At 37.7% G+C, this 23693-nt stretch overlaps 1 protein-coding gene across 2 annotated transcripts; it reads left to right on the forward strand.

Moving 5' to 3' along the window:
• Positions 1-84: 84 nt before the first annotated feature.
• Positions 85-21712, forward strand: entpd4 (ectonucleoside triphosphate diphosphohydrolase 4). Of its 2 annotated transcripts, none has more exons than XM_084087303.1 (13): positions 85-346; positions 778-952; positions 6105-6302; positions 6392-6597; positions 8502-8652; positions 8732-8835; positions 9558-9617; positions 9736-9866; positions 12805-12971; positions 15482-15806; positions 18186-18271; positions 18409-18570; positions 19689-21712. In XM_084087303.1, exons 2-13 carry the CDS (start codon positions 945-947, stop codon positions 19906-19908), a joined length of 1818 nt encoding a protein of 605 aa, XP_083943429.1. In that variant the 5' UTR covers positions 85-346; positions 778-944; the 3' UTR covers positions 19909-21712. The 2 variants fall into 2 exon arrangements, with proteins under 2 accessions (XP_083943429.1, XP_083943428.1); XM_084087302.1 differs by having other exon boundaries at positions 99-346; positions 9736-9890.
• Positions 21713-23693: the final 1981 nt, after the last annotated feature.

Raw genomic sequence — 23693 nt, forward strand, 5'->3', positions numbered from 1 at the left:
AATTGACCTATAAATATGAATGACGAATTGGAAACGCAAAATGACGTCATAGCAGCAGTGTACACGCAGGCGCAAGTTTCCGGCATCGACGCGCATGCGCACTAACCGTCTTTACTCCTGATAGGACTGAACTGAACTGAACTGAACTGTTGCTCGGTAACTACCGGGAATTAGAGCCTTTTCTCGGCCGAATTTGAACTATCAACACTACCACAGGAATTAAACTGCCATATTTATGTGTTCACCGAGAGGATTTCAATTCTTGGACTCTTGAATTCGTATCGTAAATCTCAGAGGATGGCTGTATCATTGACGCATCCGTCCCAGATGTAACGTTAGCCGAACGGTGAGAGCATTTTCCTGCGTTCATACACATATTTATCTAACTGTTAATCAGAGGATAAACACACCTGACAGCTTTACATCACTCCAGTCTTTCTCTACAACCTGACCTACTTTTAAGTATCAAGTAAACATCCTTTTATCATGAAACTGTTCTCGGCCTGGGAAACGCACAGCTCGTGATTAGACGTTATCTGCGGTTGTGTTCAAACTCTAGTGAGCTCCCTACCTAGACAGCATAAAGCTTGTGTTAGAATATGGGGTTCACAGGCTCCTTCTACTGAATGCTGTCTATGTAGGCAACTAACTAGCTTGTAAGCTAAAGACTTTAATTGTTATCTAGATCTCGAGCTAGACATCTGCAAGTGAACTAGTCTAGTCGCAGTCCTGGCTGAGCTGATGCGGTTATTTCACTTCCTCATGTGTGTGTGTCAGGACATGCCACGTCTCCTCAGCACACCTGCACTCGCGTGGAAGACCCTGATGATGATGATGATAATGATGACTTGAAATATGACGCCATGGAGGAACACACCTGTATATTGAAGAGGTTGCCGGTAAAGGTTTGATTCGTCCACCTCACCTGTTCATCCGCTCCAGCGATGGGAAGGCAAGTACAAAACTGAAGTCATTTGAGGGGTTTTCTCCTTTAAAGGGATTTTCTCAAACTTGAAAAGTTGAGATGTGAAATGTAATGGCAAATAAATGATTACCTTATTGCAGTGGCGTAGGCAGAAATTGTATTTTGGGCGGGCCATTGAAAAAGTGAGTGGGCCTATAGTTTTTCTTAGAAAAAATATGACTTAATAATTAAACCTTAGAGAGTAGGAAAAAGAATAGACAAACTGCAAAAACAGTTACACCTTTACTTTGCAATATTCGACAAAGACAATAACAAAACACTGTTCTGTCATCAAGTTCAACCAAGAGAGCTCAATAAAGGCTGGACAAACCACCAGCATAGACAATAACCTGTCTATTTTATTCAGGTTAGTCAGCACTCAGCAGTGCAAAGACAGTTCACCCGAAAATAAATTAGGCTAAAAATAAAAGAAATTCAAATAATGAAAACTCTCAGCAGAGCACGGTTTGAAATAAATAACAACACACTCCCTAATTTCTGTTAAATCAACCATATACAATGCAATCAGCCTGGTGGAAATTAAGCTTTTGTGCCAAAAAAAAACCTACAAAAAATACAACCAAGAAAACTGTCCATACCACTTTGATGAGAAGCTCCTTTATTTTCTATTCTTGACAGTGCAGGGAAATACCTTCAGATTGGGTTGTGAAGGTGGTTCATCAATTGCAGTTAGATCGGCGGGTAAACCCGCGTCAGGCTGACCGGGAGAGAGCACTGGCACTGCCGCCAGGGAGAGAGCGGTGGCCGCCACAAGAAGGCTAGCTTATGGCGTGTTCACACCAAACGCGAATTTAATTATTTTCGCGAGTAGATTACATACAAAGTCAATGCGCTGATGGCGGCCACCGCTCTCTCCCTGGCGGCAGTGCCAGTGCTCTCTCCCGGTCAGCCTGACGCGGGTTTACCCGCCGAACTATTGTGGCGATGTTAATTGCTATTTTTTACAGTCTATGGCTAAAGGCCGCCAGAGCCCGCCGCTCAGAGAGTCTTCTGTCGCCCTAGCAACCATAGGCTTTCTACAACTTGCTTCAACAATTCCATTTTATTCGGAAAACAAATTAAACACACACACCAGTCAACAATAATTCAGGTTTATATTAACATATTTTCTTAAATACATTTGAATAATAAAAATAAACTAAAAATGTATTTTGATCAAACTTGCCTGGGCGGGCCAGTGAGTAAAGTGGGCGGGCCAGTGCCGCCCTGGCCCATTACTGGCTACGCGCCTGCCTTATTGCCAATGAAGTTTCCTCTGCTTGACAGACCCTTAAGTAGTGGTCGACCGATACTGGTTTTTTGATGCCGATATCTTAGAGAGCAGGGTATGTATGTATATATATATAATATATATATATGTATATGTGTATATATATATATATATATATATATATATATATATATATATATATATATATATTAATCAATATTTAATAAATTATAAATAAATTACAAAACAAATCTTTAAAATAGGCATGCTTATACTTTAGATGGCAACTTCTTGAATCTGCAATCCTATTACAGTATTTTTCACAAATAAAGTAATTGTTTAAAAATATATGAATATGTGAATAAAAAGGAAGTAAACACTGTAACAGGCACTCAGTAATCTGGTTATTTTGTGTGCACTGGTAATCATATTTTATCAAATAAAGGTAACGCTAATATTACATACAGCACACAGTGAAAACGATATGAATATGACACAGTGGATATAACTGGATATAGCACAGCATATTTTAAAATGAAGGATTTAAAGTTTTTCGATCGCGTCTCCTGTGAAGCTGATCTTCTGTTCGCATTCACTCACTTCGCACGGACCGACCATCACTCGCAGTCACACGTTTATCAGGCTACAAATGCACACTTCACAAGATACCACAGCTGGATTCCATTAAATCTGCAAGGTTTGTGAAATTAAATGTTTATTAGATATTCAGAGATTTGGTTAAATGATGTAGATGTGCATTTGCTGAATGTTGACGGTAAATAAGAAAGTATTTTAGCCTGATTGTTTGCCTTTTCTGTTACAAATAATATAAAAGCAAACGCTTTACTTTTTCGCATACCATTTACTTTCTTTGTTTACCAGTTCTGTCTAACAAAGTATTAGATATGACTGACGTAGATCGTAAACTAATGAAGACTGAGAATGTGAGTGAGCGCTGTGTGATCAGGCCGTTCTCAGCGCCGCCCGTCAAAATAAAAGTCCGGCTTCCAACACATCGGCCAATCAGAAAAACTTATCGGCCTATGCCGATATTTTAAAAATGCCAAATATCGGCCACTACCCTTAAAGGGGTGGTTCAGGATTTTCGACATCGGACCTCATTTTCAAGTGAGCCTGGTTGTTATTCATCAGTGGAGACAGTTTTCAAAAAAATTAATCCAGTCCTTACTTTTGGATAGTTCACCTATGCTAGGCTAGCGTGAGTCAACGGTGCACGTTAGCCTGCCATTAAAAACAGTTTTACCCACTCCACAGTACACCAAAAGCATATAAATTATAATGCCAGACTATCGATGTAAATGTCTGTTGAGAGAATAATGTTAGAAATCAAACTACCCTTTCATCACACTGCATTAGTTATAATTTGTTCCCTGTATTTATAAGCAGTCTACAGCAGCGGCGGAGTTATATTTGGTTACCTAGGAAACCGAGAGAGCCGGTCCACATAACAAATCACGCAAGTGTATTTACCTGCCACACTCAGTCATCAAACAGTACTTTGATTTCTAACATTATTCTCTCAATAGACATTTACCTTTAGTCTGGCGTTATAATTTATTTGCTTTTGTTGTACTGTGGAGTGGGTAAAACTGATTTAATGGCAGGCTAACGCGTGCACCGTTGACTCACGCTAGCCTAGCATTGGCGAACTATCCAAAAGTAAGGACTGGATTAATTTTTTTGAAAACTGTCTCCACTGATGAATAACAACCAGGCTCACTTGAAAATGAGGTCCGATGTCGAAAATCCTGAACCACCCCTTTAAGGTCGACAGGAAATAAGAATAGTTGCTTTTTACTCTGTAAATGCACAGTCCTGGTGTTATTGTGAATGATTCATCAGTGCACGCTGAACAAAAATAAAAAAATCTTAATTTTTAGTTTGCCACTGCACTGACATTAGCTATGTACATTGAATGAAGCAAAAAAACACTGTAGTTATCATATAACATGTAATATATGAGGGATGAAAGAATTCACCAAGCAGATTTCACAACAGGTTAAAGTTTGTCAATCGAATTCACTGTTGACCAACGGAAACCATTGAATAGTGTAGCAATGCATTAAGCTCAGCTCACAAACGTTGCTTGGTTTGAATGAAAGCAACTTTTGTGTGAGCTGAGCTTCATCTACACACTATTGAACAATGGACCTTTTTTGCCTGTGAAATTTTGACCTTGCAACTTTGCACCTTAAAGTCGTCATGAAACAGAAGTTGCAATAGTCTTTTCTTCCTTATTGTGACGTATATTCGAGTGAAACAGCTTCTTGAACAATAACAAATGTAGGGCAGGAGTTGATTTTATCCATCAGGAATTGATTGGATGGTTGTGGTTTGCTATTGGTGGATCTCATGTGAGTGACAGGTTGCCCCGCCCTCGTGCCTGTAAACACATCATCAGAGAAGAGAAGAGATGTCTTAAAGAGAGAGGGGTTATTTTGTGTATAGATAATCAGGGCACATGAATTTTAAAAAATGATGATGTGCACTAGGGCTGCACAATATATCTAAATTATCGAAATATCGCAAATGTATATATCGCGATATGCATATCGCAACAGCTTGCAATAACTGGGGTCATGAACAAAAGACAAAGAGAAAATCACTCACTGCTCTTGGCTGAATAACTTTTGTAGCTTTAATAAGAATCAGTATATATTTAATCCATATAGTGAAAACTAAGCAGTGTTTTATTTTTACATTTGATTATTCAGTTTCTGTTGTTAAATAACTCTAATGTAGGATAACCTGAACCCCTAAAGCCCGTGGTTTACACTGATGTTAAAATAACACTTCTTATGCTACAGTAAAACACTGATGTTCACTTTCAGAAGTTTAGGGATGTTTTCTTGTCACAAAAAGAATGTGAAACACGAATAGGTTATATAATTTTAAATATATTTTAAAGATAATTTAAGTTTATTTTACACACTTTTTAAGCATTATTGCATCGCATATCGAATATCGCATTATTTATATTTTGAGTTCTCGCACATCGCATTTTTCTTCAATATCGTGCAGCTCTAATGTGCACGGATAAAACATTTATAATAAATGCTGCTCCGTTTTCATTTAATGGTGACTTTAATACATCTTTGCTTTTTACTCAAAATGCATAAAATAACACTTAATTTAAAACCAATTCAGTCTTATGCAAAGCATGCTGGAAGCTAAAAATACACAGTTTTAGTTAATGCATCAAAACTGATTCATGTCATCCAAGCACAAATGGATCAAGTCAACTTTAATTTTACATATTAAAGTGGACTGAACACATGAAAATAAGATGTAATAAAGTGTTCAGCAATTGTTTTAGCGCATTTTAATTAAAAGGTTAGTTCACTGGAGAAAAAAAAATTCTGTCATAATTTACTTGTTTATTTTAAGACTTTCGTTCATCTTTGGAACACAAATGAAAATATTTTTAATGAAATCTGAGATGTTTCAGTCTTTCCTTTTCCATTCACCCAAAACTCTTGACAGTTCAAAATGTTCATAAAACGTAATGAAAGAAATGAGCTGTTTAATCCAAGTCTTCTAAATTAAATCTGTTCATCATATAAAGCGAAAGTGTCTTTACAGACGACTTGGATTAAACTGCTTTATTCAAATGGATTTCTTTTACGATGAATGTTTTGAAGCGTTAGAGTTTTCCATTAATAATGGACATTTCATTAAAAATCTTCATTCGTGTTTTTCGAAGAGGAATGAAAGTCTAATGGGTTTGGAACGACACGAGAGTGAGTAATTGACGACAGAATTTTCATGTGTGTGTCAATTAACCCTTTAATCTTTTTTTCCCGCTGCTCGTCTTTCCCAATTTTAACCGAGCTAAAGGGATCCAGTTTCTACAGTGATGCATTGCTCATCATTATTTTCCCCCTGCAGGATTAGCATTTCCTGCCTGTTTCCAGCATCCTGGCACTTCAGCCTGTCTCCGGTGGTTCTGCCCCGGTTCCTGCTGCCGTCCTTCAGGCAGTTTCTGCTGCTGGGTCTGCTGGCCGGTGTGACGGGGGTGCTGTACCTGCTGCTGGTCACGGAGAAGGGCCAGTACAGCTGGTTAAGAGAGGACCGGCACCTCCACACGTAAAACACCCATCACTTCTGATCACTTCTCTTACTTCTGTAACGCATCTCAGCCTGTCTAATCATCGTGATCAATGTGTCTCATCTAGACGTTTGGGTCGGGTGCCGGACATGGAGGCCACGGACACCAATAACCCCAATCTGAACTACGGGCTGGTGGTGGACTGTGGAAGTAGTGGCTCCCGCGTGTTCGTATACACATGGCCCCGGCACAACGGCAACCTGCACGAACTCCTCGACATCAAGCAGATGCGAGACAAGCACAGGAAGCCTGTAGTGATGAAGATCAAGCCAGGTCAGTGTGCTTGACCTGCAGCTTATCCTTTAATAGCGACGTCTCACCTCATGAATATTAAAATAGTAATGAATGCACTGGCCCTTGCGCTACTTGAATACGTTTTGCGTCAGATATCAACGCAGAGAGAGAGAGTATAAAGACAGTAGAGCTGCACGATTAATCTTTAAAAGATCTCGATTCAAACACCCATGCGATCTTATTCCTAAATGACAAAAACTTCACACCGGAACATTCAAATCTGACCCAGAGAGAGCAGTTATAAATGAAACAGCGTTACTTTCAGTCTTTTCAACAACACATTATCGATATTTCTGTGTTACAAATATTCAAATGATCACAGAGGTACTGAGATAAAAGTTTATAGTTCGAGAATAAACACTGATGTATGGTAGCAACCAAAACAGAGTAATCACTTTTTGAAAATTCGCTTCAGAATTTACAAAATGTTTATAATGAGCGAGTACATCATGAATGCCTTTTTTCAAACCGTGTTTTTGTCTTATCCTGAATCACTACGGTAAGCCTGTAATAAGCGGACTACTTTACACCGGTCGGGTCGGCACCGCTGCGGAGTAGCCCAGCATTTACATTACATGGTTCAAGTGACCCAATTCTGATTCTCCAGTTTTCCCATGTGATGTGGCACAGATCGGATAGAACGTGTTAGCAGGAAAAATGCACATGGATTCTGATATTCTCAGATCGGTTTCAGGCATCATTCATATGTGGAAATAAATCTGATATGAATCGGACACGTGCATTTGAGTCCGCCAAGGACAGATCAGATATTCCCTTGTCATTGCAAGTCGTACATCATTAAAAAAGCGACGAAGGACAACTGATGTCATCTCAGGTGGACAGCAACCAGTAGCGATCATTGCTGCAACAAGGGCTGTCCTCTTTTTTTTCTCCGCCTTAAGAGACCAATGTTTTGCTGACCTTTAAAGATGATCTTGCTGAAATGTGTCATGTCTCATGTAATCGCTCAATCAGTGATTCAACCGGAAAGACATAAATATAACAGCTTGTAAACAATAAGTCAGGTATGCACTGTTACATATATATTACATGCGCTATATTATTATTCATAACTTAAAGTCCCCATGCAGTCAATCATTTTATCCCTTAAAGCTCACCTTTGATCACCAAAATGACATATTTAAATTTTTTTTATTGATTTTTTTTTATTGTTGTTATGCCTTAAAATAGCTTGACTGTAACTCGACATCCTTGCCTCATTTAGTATACGCGGTTCTATGAATATGCAAATGAGCCCCGCCTCCACTCACTCACTCAGCTCAGAGATCCACTGGTTGACGATCACACGTTGCTCTGATTGGTTACAAGGTAGTTTGTGACGTTAGAAACACCAGCGATTTCAAAGCGTGTTTTTGAGACTGTCTTTTGTTCACTGCAGTTTTAAGGAGAAAATACTCAGCAATGGAGTCGACTTATGAATTTACACATGGTTTGTCTTAAAGCATATTAAAAACACCACATAGACAACATTAAAAACTAGATTTTTTTGTGTCTTTTTTTAATGCATGTTTGATTAAATCTGTCATATAAAAACAAGTTACCAGTCACTATTTAAATGTTTATATTTCAGAAATGAATTAAAGGATAAACATAATTATATCATAAAGATATTATAAAACTGCCTTATGTGCAATTAAATGTTTAACAAATCAGTTTTATTTGAGTGTTAATTTTAACCTTTAATATTATATTATTGAACCGACTGACACAGTTCCCTGTATGGTTTACAGCTTCATTTGAGAAAAATACTTTACCCGATATATACAAATGAATCAGTGTTGAATCAAAACTAAATCATGAAGTTTGTCATGATTGACGATGACAAACGTCCCTATAAATAATACTATTTGTGCTCTGTTCAGGTATCTCTGAGTATGCATCCACACCAGACAAGGCCAGCGACTACATCAGCCCTCTGTTGAGCTTCGCTGCTCAGCACATCCCTAAAAACAAGCACCAGGAGACGCCTCTCTACATCCTGTGCACTGCGGGAATGAGAGTTTTGCCTGAAAGGTGTGCAGTCACACACTCACATTAGATGCATGCTGTGGGAAAGCCGCCACATGTGCTAAGAGATTGTGTTTGTTTGCAGTCAACAGGAGGCCCTGCTGGAGGATTTGCGGACTGACATCCCTGTGAATTTCAACTTCTTGTTCTCCGACTCGCATGTGGAAGTTATCTCAGGCAAACAGGAAGGTAAGAACCACCTGTGGACCTTTCTAGACCATCTCTGGAGTCATCAGTTCGTAAATGAAATTCAAATGTTGCACAAATCTACACTACTGTTTAACAGTTTGGAGTCAGGAACGTTTGGAATGTTTGGAAAAAAAGTATCTTGTGCTCACTAAGGCTGCATTTATTTGATCAAAAATACAGTAAAAATATTGTGAAATATTATTACAATGTAAAACGACTGCTTTATATTTTAAAATGTAATTTATTCCTGTGATCAAAGCTGAATTTTCAGCATCATTACTCCAGTCTTCAGTGTCACATGATCCTTCAGAAATCATTCTAATATGATGATTTGATGATCAAGAAACATTTCTTATTATCAATGTCAATAGTTGTGCTGCTTCAGATTTTCATGGAATCTTTGATACTTTTTTCAGAATTCTTTAATTTAATTTAATGCTTTATTTGTATAGGGACGGATACAATAAACATCGATAAAACTGGGACAACAGCCATCCAATGCATGTATCATAGTGCTCGTAGCTAAAGCTAATTTGCAACACTTGTCCCTAGAAGGGCTTTTATAAATACAATTATATTATAAATGTCTTTACTGTCACTGATCTATTTAATACTGAATAAATGTATTTCTTTGGGGGAAAAAAATCTTACTGTGAAAATGTGAAAATCTGTGAAAATCTGAATTCTGTGGAATTGTATTTACTTATTTTCTATTTTTGCAGGAGTATATGCATGGATAGGTATCAACTTTGTTCTGGGACGATTCAATCATGTTGAGGATGGTAAGAGATATTGTGCCATTTTCATCTTTCGTAACATTTTAAACGCCCTACAAAAGAAATGTTTTTTTCAGCTACACTTTTTTACTCTTTTTTTGTATTTTCTTGACTTGTGTCTCAGAACATGAGGCAGTGGTGGAGGTGCAGGTTCCCGGCAGTGACCAGCAGGAGACGCTGGTGCGCAAGCGTACGGCTGGCGTACTGGACATGGGCGGCGTCTCCACTCAAATCGCATACGAAGTGCCCAAAACTGTAAGCTTTGCTTCTCCACAACAGGTTATTATACAATTTCCCGTATATTTAAAAGCTAAAAGTTTGGCTTTGTCATTCTCATTCTCTCATTCTTGTTCTCCTGGTACTCTGTGGTCCTTGGCCCAGTGCAGTACAAGGCCATGGTGAATTTGCTGAACTGATGCCTTGGACTGAGATAAGCCTGCAGCATGCAATATAGCAGCATGGTGCTTACGCTCCGGGACCGATACTAACCGCTCCTCAGCAGCCATTTCTAAAAGAGACCATATTCATATTTTTTTTCCCCTCCTCCTTAAGTCCACTTGTAATATTAGTCAAGGTTTCTCATGGCAAAATTTTTTTAATAATTGAGGCCTTGAGACGAAGAACCATATAAGTCCATATTTTCAGATTGTGAATAATACTTTTTTTTTTTTAATTTGGACTGTGAACATTATATTATATATTTTTATTTTACTTGAAGATAGACAACAAAAGCTTACCAATTCTAATGAGATGAGATTTTTCAGTGTCAATCTTAAAAATTCATAAAAACATTTCTGGAATGTTGAAGAACGGTTTATGTCCAGTTAATGTGGAACCGCTAACGTTAGGTTCTTACACTCACCTCTTTCGGTGGACTTTTTCCTCGTTTTAGCTCTCCTCTCCGGTTCACATATGGTTTCCCAGCATCCCTCAAAGACTTCCTTGCTCTGTCCTTTCATTCGTTCATGTTTTTTCTCCTTTTTTTTGGCGAGGTTTTGCCTATTAATGTCCGCAGCGGACATGTAAGCAACCGGTGTCTCCATTTTTTCGTTAGTGGACACAAACGTTTTTTTCCGCATGAGACTATTTTAAAGTTTAAAATACAGAGTATTTGTCGCACTAACACCCCCCCCCCCCCCCCCCCCCCCCAAAGTGCTTCTGTATACAAAGTGGCACACATACATTCATGTCACATGGTTATCTCATTTTTTTTTTTTTTGTGGACTTGTACAGTTGTTCGTCGCATGGACTCCAATTAATAAAAAAAATTGTTTTTGTTCATAACACTCATGGAAACTTGTAACGCGGTGGCTAATTCGTACAATCTCATCCGGAGTAATTTGTTTTAATCGCATTTGGAGTTTGATCTGCTTAAGTTCTGCTGAGGATTAGGTTTAGAGATGGACCTTCATGCTTAGTGTTTTTTTTTTTTCTTCTAAAAATTGTGAATTTAAGGCTAATTCATATGAATTTGTAGGATCCCGTTTGGAGGAATTTGTAGGATCGCATTCGGAGTAATTTTTAGGATTGCGTTTGTCAAACTGAAGATTAGTATTAGGGATGGACCTTCATGCTTATTTTTTTTTTCTAAAAATTGTGAATTTATGGCTAATTCATATGAATTCGTGCGATCCCATTCGGAGTAATTCGTGCAATCTGCTGCTTCTGGCCCAATAAGGTTAGGTTTGTGCAAAACAAATCATATAATTTTTTTCAAATATTTACATTTTCTCTTCATCAGATTGTTTTATTTCAGATGGCCGTTTCTTACCTCTCTCTGACTCTCATAATTAATCTGGGTGTTTTTCCTGCTGTATCTTTTTAGACTTCTATATGTAAATTAGATAACCCTGTTTACCTACTTTTATTCATGATGTGACCCCTTTAAACAATATTGGATCATTTAATTGAATCCCAGTAATCAGGGGAGAGTTTCATAGTCTAATATTAGACTTCAAGTGTGTGTGTGCACGTGCCATTTGGGTGTTTTTTTACCTATATTTGACCTGTTCTCAGCACAAATCCCAGTGGCCTGTAATCTGATATAACAGGATGCCTGAGGCTGGAAGCAAATGCAATCAGAATGAAGTGTTCAAAGGTTTTCCTTTGTATTTTTCTGCAGCTGAATTAGAGCTTATGAGCTATTAAAGGAATGTTCTCAGATCAGCACTTTTGAATATTGATGGACCTGTGCTGTCGATTACCACTCAGCATGATCATAATCTCTCATTTTGTACATACAACAACAAAAATTGTTTACAGTAATGCACTTTTACAATGAAAGTCTATGGGTCAAGACACTAATGTTTAAAGTTTGCGGTCTGTAAGATTTTATTAAGAATGATTTTTGAAAGAAGTCTCTTCTAATATTGTGAAATATTATTACAATTTAAAAGAACTTTTTAATATATTTAAAAAATATAATTTATTCCTGTGATCAAAGCTGAATTTTCAGCATCATTAGTGTCACATGATCATTTCAGTCTTCAGTGTCACATGATCCTTCAGAAATCATTCTATGATGATTTGCTGCTTAAAAACCCCCATTTATGATTATTATCAATGTTGAAAACTGTTGTGATGCTTATTTTTTTGGAAACCGTAATATATTTTATTTTCAGGATTCTTTAAATAAAAAGTAAAAATAAAATTAGAATTTGTTTGTAAGTCTGTAAAAATTGTCACTTTTGATCAATTTAACATGTCCTTGCTGGATAAGGACAAAGTATTGATTTCCTGCAAAGAACAAATTACTGACCCCAAACTTTTGAAGCGAAGACACCGGACTGAAACCGTTAACATGACACTAGTTTTATAAGATTTCATAATAACTTGGTCTATGCAAAGCTATTGCCAGTCAGAAAAGCCCCATAGACTTCCATTGTAAGTGCGTTCATGTAAGTTTTCCGTTTTACTGAAGGATGAGTTCATTATTTTCTGTGGTAATTCACATGCCAGAGATGCTTTTGATAGAGCTCCACTAGTTCTGAACCCCGAACATTCTTTTAAATGTCATCGTGCAAATATGATGCTGCTTCTCGCTTCACTTGCTTTGCTGCCTTTGTGTTTAAAGAAGTGTGCAATTCAGAGCAGATCTGTAGATCTGTGTTAATAGAAGAGTGTGTTGCCCAGAAGGAACCTCTGTTAGCATCTGTTTTCCACAGCTGTCTTATATTTCTCTCTGTGCTACCAGGAAGAGATAGCCAAGAATTTGCTGGCGGAGTTTAACCTGGGCTGCGACGCTCACAGAACCGAACACGTGTACCGTGTTTACGTCTCAACTTTTCTGGGTTTCGGAGGAAACGCGGCCCGCCAGAGATATGAGGAAAACCTCATCAGCAACACACAAATGCAAAACAAGTATGATCATTTTTATTATTATTATTCAGCTAGATGAAATCACTACTGGTCAAAAGTTTGGGGGTCAGTACATTTTTTTTTTTTTTTTTTTTTTTTAAAAAAAAAAAAGAAATTAATACTTTAATTCACCAAGGATGCAAAAGTGTCATTAAAGATGTTTAGAATGTTACAAAAGATCTCAATTTCAAATAAATGCTGTTCTTTTGAACTTTCTATTCATCAAAGAACCCTGACGTCACAATTTCCACAAAAAAAATGTTTTCAACATTAATAATAAATGTTTCTTGAGCATCAAATCATCATATCAGAGTGATTTCTGAAGGATCATGTGACACTGAAGACTGGAGTAATGATGCTGAAAATTCAGCTTTGATCACAGGAATAAATTACATTTTACAGTTTATTCACATAGAATTATTATTATTTTTAATTGTAATAATATTTCACAATATAACTATTTTTGGATCAAATACATCCATCCTTGGTGAGCAGAAAGATACTTCTTTTAAAAACATTAAAAAAAATCTTACCAGCCCCAAACTTGAGCGGGAGTGTTGTTAAAATTATAACTTCAGTTTTTTTAGACTATTGATGCTATTCAATATCCTGTGTAGTTACTGTATATAGCTTGCTGGGCACATTAGTTTTCACACTCTTCCACCAAATGATCACAAGGAACAGCATTTCATATTTTTAAATGTACTAAATGATATATATCAGTAAACTGAAATATTATCTACTTGTTTTTTTTTTTTTTCTTCCTAAAAACTTTTTATTTATTAAAAATAAACTCTACCAGTATCTCTAAATATTAAGTTATAACAAAAACAATAAGTTTGGAATCAATTCATTGAAACTGGCTGAACTTGAACTGATTCACAGTAATCTTGCAGTTTAAATAACCATTAACATAACAGGTTAAAACATCTTTCATTAAGTCTAACTAGTCATAGGAATCTTAACAGTATTCATGATGATGGATCATTTTGTGCATATATATTGTGAACATTTGATCTGTCACCCAACATTTCTTGGAATTGTTCCATTGCTCTCCTCCACTGGGTCCACAAGTTTGATGCTTTTTTGCTTAAAGGTGAAGACCCAACTGGGGATGTCCCGATACCACTTTTTCACTTCCGATACCGATGCCGCAGCTTTGGCTATTTGCCGATACCGATATCAATCCGATATTTTTATTTTATTCTTGAACTAATACTAATAATAATATAATATAATGGAAGCACTTTGCTCAATTAGCCACATAAAAACATCTCACTCAAATGGAGAACAAATACTTCTCCAGTATATAGTCCACAACAACAGTTGATAATAAAAGACTGCCAGCCTTTATTCAAAAGACCTTGAGATATGTTTGGTAGTTGTACCTGAATGAATTTAAAATTAATTTGCTATATTTCAGATCAATATATTTGTTTCCTTAAAATTTTAATTAACTTTAACTTTATTCTCATCTGAATAATAAATAATTTATTTCTGTATAAAATAATACTACCATTAAAAACACATTTGATTTTCTTTTTTATTCAATGTTGAATGTGTAACTTAACAATAAACAGATTAGTGCTCTGTTTTAGGACAAGAAATGAAAACCAATGCAATGATGAATGTCCAAAAGTGTGTGTGTGTGTGTGACACACACACACACACACACACACACACACACACACACACACACACACACACACACACACACACACACACACACACACACTCCAGCATTGCAATCTTGACATCGCAGCCTGTTCATTTTGCTGCGTTAACACCAAACGCGAATAGAGCGTCAAATTTGCGTCTATTGCGTCTAGTTCGATGCTTGAACAGTTTGAATCCATTCGCGCTTCCAAAGCGAATAGGACGCGCCGCGCGCGTTTAATGATAAAGTGAGCGTTTGAAGCGATATAGGCGTTCAGAGCTAAGGCGGGCTACAGATTAGGTGTCCCTAAAGAACCCGCATATGCGCGTATCTAACAGTAACGTTAGTTCCGTATTACATTAATTAATGTGCACGCAAGATTTATTTATTTTTATACCGTGTATTCTCTGTGTAAATCCATGCACTGAACGTATGTTCAGTACGAATACGTACCGTTCCACCCCTAATGGGTATCGGATCATAGGTATCGGATAATTTTTTTTTCTCCCCTCCGATATCCGATCCAGCATTTTGGCCCAGTATCGGCACGATACCGATGACGTGGATCGGATCGGGACATCCCTAGACCCAACTTTATGCATGTTTTATAAGATTCCCTTATCTGTCAAACATATTCATTTGGATTGTCCTGGACTTAATACAAGAAAGTTACTTCACTTAAGGACATATTTAATAAGATTATGCCTGAAAGGTTTTTGTATTTTTTTTTTTTCATATGTTAATTTAAATAATCTTTTATAATATAACTTGCTGTTTTTGTTTGTTTTGTTTTTATTGTATTTATATGATATTTGTATTTTTGTAATTGAATTTTTCTCTCCTCCACTGTCTCCAGGCTCCTGGGTCAGCATCAGGGAGAGGGTCCAGACTCGCCCATCCTCGACCCCTGCCTGCCAGTGGACCTGCAGGATGAGCTGGGTCCTCAGGACCAGAGGGTGCACCTGCGCGGCACAGGAGACTTCGAGCGCTGCCGTCTGCTGCTCCAGCCGTTCCTCAACCGCACCAACGACACCAGCACATCGCTGAACGGAGTCTACCAGCCGCCCATCGACTTCCCCAACAGCCAGTTCTACGGCTTCTCTGAGTTTTACTACTGTACTGAAGATGTGCTGCGCATGGGAGGAGACTACAACTCCACCAAATACTCCAATGCTGCTAAGGTACACTGACGCCCTGGAACGCTTAATGACGAATTTTACTGAATGTTCACCATGTTCTTTTTCCATAGAGTTAAAAGGATAGTTTTTGATCTTTCTGTCTCTTACCCATTCTGTCATCATTTACGCACAGGTTTAGAACATCTTGAGTGTGTGAGTTTCTTTGTTCTGTTGAACACAAAGGAAGGCTCTGTTTCAGTTTCTGGTCCCCATTGACTTCTAGGATTTTTTTTTTTTTTTTCCATACTATGGAAGTCATCAAATGTTTGGTTACCCACATTCTTCAAAATATCTTCTTTTCTGTTCAACATCCCTTTACTATAAACTAAACTTTTAAAGCACAAAAAAGGACAAGTGTGAACATGCTTTAAAATTTCTCTTTTTGTGTTGCATGACAAAATTTAGAAAAAAGTAGAGGTGTGCGATATTGACAAACTATATCTCAATATTTTCTGGGATTTTTTCGATAACGATGATTAGACTATATTTAGCTGTGTGTGTTATTTTGACGGTACCTTGGCAGGTTTAGCAATGCCGTCGCAGCAGTGGCAGAAATGAAAATTTATCAAATTTGTACCTTTTATCTGCATTTTTACATTTTTTAAATGCAATTGTTTACTTACCTAATTAAATGTTGGTTATGTAGTATAATTTGTCAAATTACATTTAATCAATTTCAATTAGAATAATAAGACACTATAGGGCTGTTACCAATCAGATGAAATTAGTATCAACTAAATCCGTCTTTGCAATACAGAGGAAACAGAAGCCGGATAGATCCATTTACAGACTCTTTAATGCAGCTCAGAGGGACATGAATGCATTTAACCTGCCGTTACAAATGCAGAAGTAATGTTTTGATGTTTCAAAAATAAAGCTTTGATGATATATAAAATGATTTTGGACAGAACAGAGAAGCGTGGCGCCATACACTAGTCCAAAAACAGATTCATTAATAGAATTCCTTGCGGTGCTTAGATCCAAAAATAGCTCAAAAATAAATAAATAAATTACAAAAGGAGATCCGCACACGAGAAATAGGCCAAAAAGCTCATAAAATGTATTGTCCAGAGGCCACGGATAAAGTGCAAGGTGCGCAAAACATTTTGGGTTGAACCCTTCATCAGTGTCGTGTGTTTCCAAGCATACACCTGCGCTCATTTACAAGCTTATTACTGTAATCATTATAGTACACTGGACTCTTGACTATATAGGTGAACAAAATACAATACTACATATACATTATAACTAAACCCATAATCTATTCAAAGCTTTAAAAATAAATATACCATAATATTCACATAATTCTCATAATTGAGTCTCACAAAAAATACCATGCAATATGAATACAAATGTCACATGATTGAACATTGAAATACATCACAATGATTTATAGTACATCTTTATCACTGTATAAATCGACAAATCTAAGTTATAATAATAATTAAAAAAAAAAAATTATATTATAATTTTTACGGTAATAAGCTTGTAAATGACAATGTGAAACTAAAACCAGTAGGTGGCAACAAGTCACTGTTAATGAGCGAATCATTGATTTAACTGATTCGTTAAAACGGTGGATCATTTCAGGAACGAAGCATTTGACTTTCTTATTGAGCGAGTCATTGAATCATTAACTCAACCGATTCGTTTAAATGGACTGATTCATTCAGTATCGAAACGCTGCTGTGTGTTGCTCACAGACAAACTATTTTTGTTGGTGAAATAGAGCAGAACAAGCAATATTGTGTCTAAAAGTCACTTAATATTGACTTCTTGTTTATTAAACTGTTGTATAAAATCTATATCGCATTTTCAACTGTGCTGATATTTGGGGGAAAAGGCACTCTTTGTGTGATTGCTTAACTATATTATATGATATAAATATAGCCTAAAAGGCAATACTCAATACGGGGCATTTTTTACTGCATTTTAATAGAGTAAATCGCGCAGTGAGAGCTAATCTGAAAAGGCTACATCACGCAGTGTTTGCACTCTCTAGGCCGGTTTTTGTTTGGTGTTTGCAAAATGAGAGACATTCTCGATAATGTCAGATTTCACATCTCTAAAACAACAATTATAATATTATTGTAGATGATAATATCACACTCCCCTATGAAGAAAGCCATTTTTTGCCACAGCAAGCGTTTCCACGATCCCAGTGGGTAAAATTAAGTTTCAAGACTTTTTTTTTTTAAGTCTGCATGAAACAGAAGTTGCAACAGTCTTTTCTTCCCTATTGTGATGTATATCCAAGCGAAACAGCTTCTCGAGTAAGAAAACATGTCAGGTGGGACTTGATTGTGTCCATCAGGGACTTTAAACTCAGGGAGTAAAATGAGTTGCTCATTAAAGTTTTTGACCTGATCCGTTTCATTTCAGAGTTACTGTGCCACCCAGTGGAAGACTCTGAAAGAGCGGTTTGATCGAGGTCTTTACGCCTCACACGCTGACCAGCATAGACTGAAGTAAGTTTAAAACACACAACCTTTATCCAGACAGTATTCACTCATTCACCTTTATACTGCTGAGAACACATCAGTGATATGTGCATCATTTCAGTGATCAGTTTGGAGAAAGGTATAAGCGCTCCTGTCTCCTGCAGGTACCAGTGCTTCAAGTCTGCGTGGATGTACGAGGTGCTCCACTTGGGTTTCGCCTTTCCCGCGGCGTACGAGAACCTCAGGACGGCTCTGCTGGTGTATGACAAAGAAGTGCAGTGGACACTAGGAGCCATTTTGTACCGCACACGTTTTCTACCTCTAAGGTACAATATTTTTCCCTAGATGACTTTAGATGTATAGTACCTTATATATATATATATATATATATATATATATATATATATATATATATATATATATATATATATATATATATGAGGAAAATATTTTAAATATGAGGTAAGAACAAAACACTTAACTTGGTTAAGCTATTTAGCTGACAAAATTATTTGTTAAAAATGTGCACAGAAAAACAGGACCTAGGCCGGACATCACTTTTGGCCTCGACTTGTTTTGAGTCTTCTTTTCTTTTGAAACCAAATTTTTTTTACATTTTGTATACAGAATAACTTCAAAACTGCCATATTTTTTTTTTCTTTTATTCAGCAAGGATACATTAAAAGTAACAGTAAAGAATTCTATATAATATTTCAAATAAATGTTGTTGTTTTTTGGACTTTCTGAATCATAAAAGAAAATGTATCACAGTTTCCACAAAAATATTGAGCAGCACAACTGTTTTCAACACTGATAATAATCAGAAATGTTTCTTGAGCATCAAATCAGAATATTATAATGATTTCTGAAGAATCATGTGTCAAGACTGGAGTAATGATGATGAAAATTCAGCTTTGTCAACACAGGAATATATTACACTTTAAAATATATTCACATAGAAAACAGTTCTTTTAAATTGTATCCAAAATCCTTTTTTTTTTTACTTTTCAGTATTTTCTGCAACATCAGCTAGTAAAATTATAGCATATATATTAAAATAATAGCTAACAGAATTCGTAAACATAACCCATGTATGGGTTGATAACCCCTTTGCCCTGTAAATTAGCATCTTCCAACTGTCTTTTTTCCTGAAGGGGTGTTTTGCTAATACGAGCGTCTCGGAGACAGACATGTAATGTTAGGTTTTTGCCACTTAATAATATTGCATGCATTTATTGCACATTTTATAGAGCCATAAAGAGTATTTGAAGTTAACCTTTTGTATTACTAATACTAACCATTTTTACACATATATACACACACACACACACACACACACACACACAAAAAAAATCACATTAAAATTGTGTAGATCTGATGAAGTAATGCATGCATCTGGTTTTGATGATGTTGTGACACATTTTCTTGTCTATGGTTTGTTCAGGGACATCCAGCAGGAGAGTCTGAAGGGCTCTCACTCCCGCTGGCATCACAGCTTCTCCTTCATGAATAACCACTATCTGTTCCTGGCCTGTTTTCTGGTGGTGGTCCTGTCCATCCTCCTTTACCTGCTCCGTCTGAGACGCATACACAGCCGCTCCACACTCCACGTCCAGTGGCTAGAAGAGGGCCTGGGGTCACCTGACCTCCCCGTGCCCCTATAGGGCCTGGAGCCTGTCCGTCAAACCACTGGCCAATCACTGGAGGAGGAGATCATCATGTTGCCCTCCCATTGGCCAGTTTTGCATTTTCCCAAAAGGATTCGCAAGGGATTCTACATGACATTTTCAGCCGAGACCAGTGAACGTTTACTGTAATGTGAAGACTGCAGGACTGTGTCTGATCAGCAGTGATGTTTAGTTGTTTATTTATTATGCGAGGAACGCTGAGGCTGCCTTTTTGGATTTTCAATGTCACTATCAATGTGAAAGAGGTCATGTGCATCGAGGATGTGGTTTATATACTGAACTGTGTCCCCAGATTTATACACATCACCGTTTAGACAAGGTTCTGCCGGCCGCTGCCTCAACTCAAGACGCATAATTGAACATTTATCAAATGATTTGGTTGTGCCAAAGAGAAACGGATCGAGGTTCATTTTAAAGGACGCGTTTTAGACACTGAAGTTGGACTGCTTTGATATCATGATAGAAAGCTACATCGTCTTGAAATCCCTTTAGATTGTAAAAACACAAAGTTTTGGTCTCCTTTTTTTCTACCTAAACACTTTTCCATGAAATGTTAAAGAGCAACATTAAATATCCATCTGTGTTAGTTTAAAAAGCATCCTGAAGGAATGTTGAGGTGGACAGAGAAAATGTTTTTGCAAGACGGTTCAGTGGTAAATATTACAGTGTTACAGTGTCCGAGGTGCTGCTTATCGCTCGTCTGTGAGTGTATATGATTGTGAGCATGTATGCGCACCTTGATATTTTTCTTTTCAAAGCCATCACCCATCACACTTCACATGGAAGTGAAGCTGTAAATGTTATTTAAACACTCTATGATGAGAATCGGTGCAATATATTTCATGTTTTCTTGTCTTAGGGTTTAAATCATATCTTTCAGCTTACAATCACACTCATGAGTCGTTTACTCATCCTCGTGCTCCTCCAAAACCATGTGACCACCTTCTGGTGGCCAGAAACATCAATTCTGAGAAATGCATTGATCACACGTTTGCATGCAATGACAATGAATTGGCTTCAAGATTTAAAATGGATAAAATAAGCACATCGTAGCACAGTTGACCATTAGATTATATTCAATGAAGTCAAGTAATAGTGTGAGAGGTCATTTCGGTCTGTTTATCACACAAGCTGTCACATGACTTCAGAATATACTATAGTGCATGAGCCACTTTAAAGACACTAATGAAAATAATGACTTGTTCTTTCAACATTCACCCTTTGTGTTCCACAGAAAGAAGGTCCAACAGGTTTGGAGCGACATGAGGACTATTTTCATTTTTGAGTGAACTTTCTTTTTAAAAGAGAATGAATTTTTCAAGGTATCACACACTTAAAAGTGCGGGGTTGGGTCAAATATGGGCAAACCCAAACGTTGGTTTAAATTTTTAAACCCAATGATTGTGTTCGTCCATTTTTGACCCAACCATGGGTTAAAACAACCCGTCATGTTTTTTTTTAGAGTGCATTACAAGGCTTTAGTTAGGACGTATTATGACAGGATTCCGATGACGAAACTTCCATCTTAAAGCCATTTGGGAACGTTTGAATGAGTCAGTGCCCTGAATGAATGTGTCGGTCTGTGCATTTCAGTGCACATCCTCCATTTTTGACTAAAGGAATCCTCTGACGTGGATGATGCCTCTCTTTGTATGGTCAGTCACTGCTGTATATTGTTGGTATCTGTGAAAACACGAGTACCATATTCACATAAGCTGTTAAAGAAACATCAATTTCTTTAATATCGCTGTTGTCGAAGATAAAGAGATTAATAATTAAACCGGTGTTTTGTGTTTTGTTCCTCTTAATGGTGCTTGCTGAAGTGAGAAACGCATAGTCTTGAACTGAAAGCCCCTTGACGAGAAGACAAGTGAGCCTGAAGACTTTGTGCCGGTGGTTTATTTACGATGTCCTCTGGACGGAGAGGTTGACCCCTGCTCATCCTCACTTCTCTCAGGGTTACTGACCCCTGTTTTCTCATTCTTGTGTTACAAAACAAACCTGAGCTCATGTTAAATGAGCAAACATGTGGTCTTCATCTGTCCGGAGCGAAAACATTAGCTTTGCTGATAAAAACAAGACCGTCTCGTAACTGTGTATTGTGTGAACTCGGGTGATCTGCGTACACCCCTGTGACGGGTGTGTTCAGGGGGGGATTTTCATGCTTGCGTTTTTCTAAAAAGCTTACGTTTTCATATTGTACGAACGTTTACTGTAGGGAATAGAGCCATGAAATCAGCTTCAGGTCCAAACAGAGTCAGATGCTGAAAAGTCCCATTTGGCTTTGATAAATATTTAGTTGTGCTTCTGTCCAATATTCTGTTATACAACCCATTTGTCTGCTCTCTCTCTCTCTCTCTCTCTCTCTCTCTCTCTCTCTCTCTCTCTCTCTCTCTCTCTCTCTCTCTCTCTCTCTCTCTCTCTCTCTCTCTCTCTCTCTCTCTCTCTCTCTCTCTTTCTCTTGCTCTCTCTCTCTCTCTCTCTCTCTCTCTCTCTTTTCTCTTGCTCGCTCTCTCTCTTTTCTCTCTCGCTCGCTCTCCTTTCGCTCGCTCGCTCTCTCTTTTCTCTCTCTCGCTCGCTCTCTTTCTCTTTTTTCTCTCGCTCTCTCTTTTCTCTCGCTCGCTCACTCTCTCTTTTCTCTCTCTGTCTCTGAGAGAAAAGAGAGCGAGAGAGAGACTCTTACTCTCTCTCTCTCTCTCTCTCTCTCTCTCTCTCTCTTTTCTCTTGCTCGCTCTCTCTCTTTTCTCTCTCGCTCGCTCTCCTTTCGCTCGCTCGCTCTCTCTTTTCTCTCTCTCGCTCGCTCTCTTTCTCTTTTTTCTCTCGCTCTCTCTTTTCTCTCGCTCGCTCACTCTCTCTTTTCTCTCTCTGTCTCTGAGAGAAAAGAGAGCGAGAGAGAGACTCTTACTCTCTCTCTCTCTCTCTCTCTCTCTCTCTCTCTTTTCTCTTGCTCGCTCTCTCTCTTTTCTCTCTCGCTCGCTCTCCTTTCGCTCGCTCGCTCTCTCTTTTCTCTCTCTCGCTCGCTCTCTTTCTCTTTTTTCTCTCGCTCTCTCTTTTCTCTCGCTCGCTCACTCTCTCTTTTCTCTCTCTGTCTCTGAGAGAAAAGAGAGCGAGAGAGAGTCTCTCTCTCTCTCTCTCTCTCTCTCTCTCTCTCTCTTTTCTCTTGCTCGCTCTCTCTCTTTTCTCTCTCGCTCGCTCTCCTTTCGCTCGCTCGCTCTCTCTTTTCTCTCTCTCGCTCGCTCTTTCTCTTTTTTCTCTCGCTCTCTTTTCTCTCGCTCGCTCACTCTCTCTTTTCTCTCTCTGTCTCTGAGAGAAAAGAGAGCAAGAGAGAGACACTCTCTCTCTCTCTCTCTCTCTCTCTCTCTCTCTCTCTCTCTCTCTCTCTCTCTCTCTCTCTCTCTCTCTCTCTCTACTGTAACAGTAGCACCATCTACAGTTTAAGAACGCACATGGGATGAGATTGAGGTCTTGAGGTTTTAGGGACACGTTCCGTTTGGGGAAATCAATTCGGCTTTGGTTATTATTTTAAATGCAGCAATTTTTTTTAATGAATCATTTGATCGCATGTATGACTCCTTTTGCATTTTTACACAGAAACCCAGAACACAGAAGTGTACTTCATTGAATTAAATGTGCACTTGTACTTCAATTTATATTTATTTATATTTAAAAAAAACTATAGATAATGTAATATTAATGAAATAAAAGGCCATTTATGTGTTTACTTAATTTTAAATAATGTTTTAACAATCCTTTGTCGTTCT

Source organism: Abramis brama (genome assembly GCF_963993115.1).
Source record: "Abramis brama genome assembly, chromosome: 16".
NCBI classification, from domain to species: domain Eukaryota; kingdom Metazoa; phylum Chordata; class Actinopteri; order Cypriniformes; family Leuciscidae; genus Abramis; species Abramis brama.

Excerpts from the sequence above, each read along its gene's own strand:
- entpd4 (XM_084087302.1), top strand. Across the intron at positions 6,598-8,501 it reads AGTGATGAAGATCAAGCCAG|GTATCTCTGAGTATGCATCC; the intron begins GTCAGTGTGCTT and ends TGCTCTGTTCAG. Across the intron at positions 12,972-15,481 it reads AACACACAAATGCAAAACAA|GCTCCTGGGTCAGCATCAGG; the intron begins GTATGATCATTT and ends CACTGTCTCCAG.